Source organism: Osmerus eperlanus, unplaced genomic scaffold, assembly GCF_963692335.1.
Source record: "Osmerus eperlanus unplaced genomic scaffold, fOsmEpe2.1 SCAFFOLD_812, whole genome shotgun sequence".
Classification (NCBI taxonomy): domain Eukaryota; kingdom Metazoa; phylum Chordata; class Actinopteri; order Osmeriformes; family Osmeridae; genus Osmerus; species Osmerus eperlanus.
Window position 1 is genome coordinate 2,501 of NW_026911682.1, and position 2,170 is coordinate 4,670.

At 41.2% G+C, this 2,170-nt stretch overlaps 1 protein-coding gene across 1 annotated transcript in view; it reads left to right on the forward strand.

The window, feature by feature from the left end:
* The window catches only part of LOC134016447 (kinesin-like protein KIF26B), a gene marked incomplete at its 5' end in the record, with an annotated part of 2,596 nt that extends 2,038 nt beyond the window's left edge, over positions 1 to 558 (forward strand). Inside the window, one exon of the mRNA XM_062455807.1 lies at positions 239 to 558. Coding sequence (XP_062311791.1) covers positions 239 to 387 — 149 coding nt within the window. The remainder of the gene's footprint in view (positions 1 to 238) is intronic.
* Between the last annotated feature and the right edge of the window lie 1,612 nt (positions 559 to 2,170).

The window sequence follows — 2,170 nt, forward strand, 5'->3', positions numbered from 1 at the left end:
GGTGGCACGCTATGTACACACACAAACACACACACCTACACAAAACATGCATACACATATTCTTTGTCCTAGGAGTTATTATTTTTGATTTTTTTGATTAAGTATATTGCGTTTGTGCATGTCTGCTGTGTGTGTGTGGGTGTGTGTATGTATTTATAATGAACTCTGGATAAAGGCGTCTGCTAAATGAGTGTGTGTAATAACTGTGTGTGTGTGCGTGTGTGTGTGTGTGTGTCAGTCGACCTGCAGCCGTGTACGAGCTGGACTCTCTGGAGTTACCTGGATGCTCTGGAGGTAGTGACACGGCGTCTGCAGACCAGGGTGAACTTCTGCAAGGCTCACCTGATGATGGTCACCTGCTTCGACGTCGCTTGCCGCCGGCGCTAGGCTCGCGGATGCACGGCGGCTCCGCGCAGCAGACGGACTCGTGGGATGTTATCACCAAGAAGATGAAGAGAACGGGTGATATAGGAACGGGACAGATGGAGAGGAGGGAGAGATGGAGGACAACAAATAAAGACTCAAGACGTGATATTTTTCTAGGGAGTGATGGACAGAGGGAGGGAGGGATAGAGAGAGAAGGGAGGGAGGGAGAGAGGGTGGGAGGGAGGGAGGGATAGAGGGAGGGAGGAAGGAAAAGGGTGTTGAGTTTATCTCCGGTCTGATTTGGAAGAGCACTTTTATAGAGAATGTTTGGAGTGGCTATTTTGTAAATAAAGTTTGCTGGCTTGGAATAAAGCTTGGTCACCGACACAGACAGGCAGGTGCTGTCATACGGAAAATGTAAAACGTCAACAATAACAACAACAATGAAATAAACAATGAAAAAAGGTGAGCAAAACCCTGAAGAAAGACAAGTGCCTTGCAAAAACGTCAGCATCAAGTCTCTTGTATTTGTAAACAGATCGGTGCTTAAAACTTAAGAAAAAAAGAAAAAAAGAAAGGCGAGTGAAGATAACAGTCAAATGGCATACCGTATAAAAGATGAGTGATTAACTCTCTCACACTAAGACAAAGCTGGATTTTCTCGATGTTTCTGACTTGCTGTTCTCAGTCATTTGTATCTGTATCGTTGAACTCTGAGTCTGAGGAGACTGCTAAACCTGATTCCTGTGTGTGTGTTTTATAAATACATTTTTTAACCCTTTGTGGGAGAAGGGGACCAAGCGTAAAGGCGGGTAAGAGATCAAAAATCAGAGAACCCAAAGCTCAATCATAACCTTGCTGGAGTTTCCTGTTTCCAAGGGATGTGATGGCTGTCCTGTCTGGAGGAGAGATGCGAGGATAAAGTCTTCAAAGGGGTGTAAGGAAGGAGAATAAAGGGATAGATAGATGGATGATTGGATGGATAAATCAGCTGTTTGAAGATGATGACAAGCTGTTCCTGGTCTGATTATTGGGATCAAAGTTTGTCTCGCCTGCCTGCTTGGTCCCTGTTTTAAGGTGCATACTCTTTGGTAAATTGTGTTCATATATAGGGTGCTTGAGACCGTTTAAGCTTGTAATGTTTGTATAAATATATATATAGCCTGTTTCTTAAAGTAACCATGCTGTTTCTCAGTCTTCAGTCTTCATCGTCATCATCATTATGCTCCTCCCCCTTCTCCATGAGTTCCCCTTGATTCCCCTACCATGATGCTTTGTAGGAGCAGAGAGGATCTTGGGAGCTGGTGTTTTATATGGCCCCAGCCATGCGTTCCATCGTAGTCACAAATGAAGGATGTTATTTATTCATTTACTCAGGAGCACAGTTGGAAAGAGTAGCTTATATTGTTTTAATTTATTCACTCATTATGATCAAAGCAAAGCTTCTATGCATGAAAAATTACGAAAGAGTGACAAAAAGAGAACAAGAAAAATAATTGTACATATGTTAAGGCCATTCCATAGCTATATATATATATATATATATATATATATATATATATATATATATATATACATATATATATATATATATATCATATATACACACTCATCTTTATTTTATATATAGTCTCTCAGTTTGATTAGCATCTTCTCCTTCTCCATTGAACGTGAATTTGAGGAAAGGATTTATTGGACAGGAAAGAAGACTTGGAAAGAAATGTAAGAAAAGGCTTAAAGGAAAGACCATATTAGGAGAGTTTCCTGTCCCTCCTCGCCTTCTCATTGGTCAGAAGAGTGCATA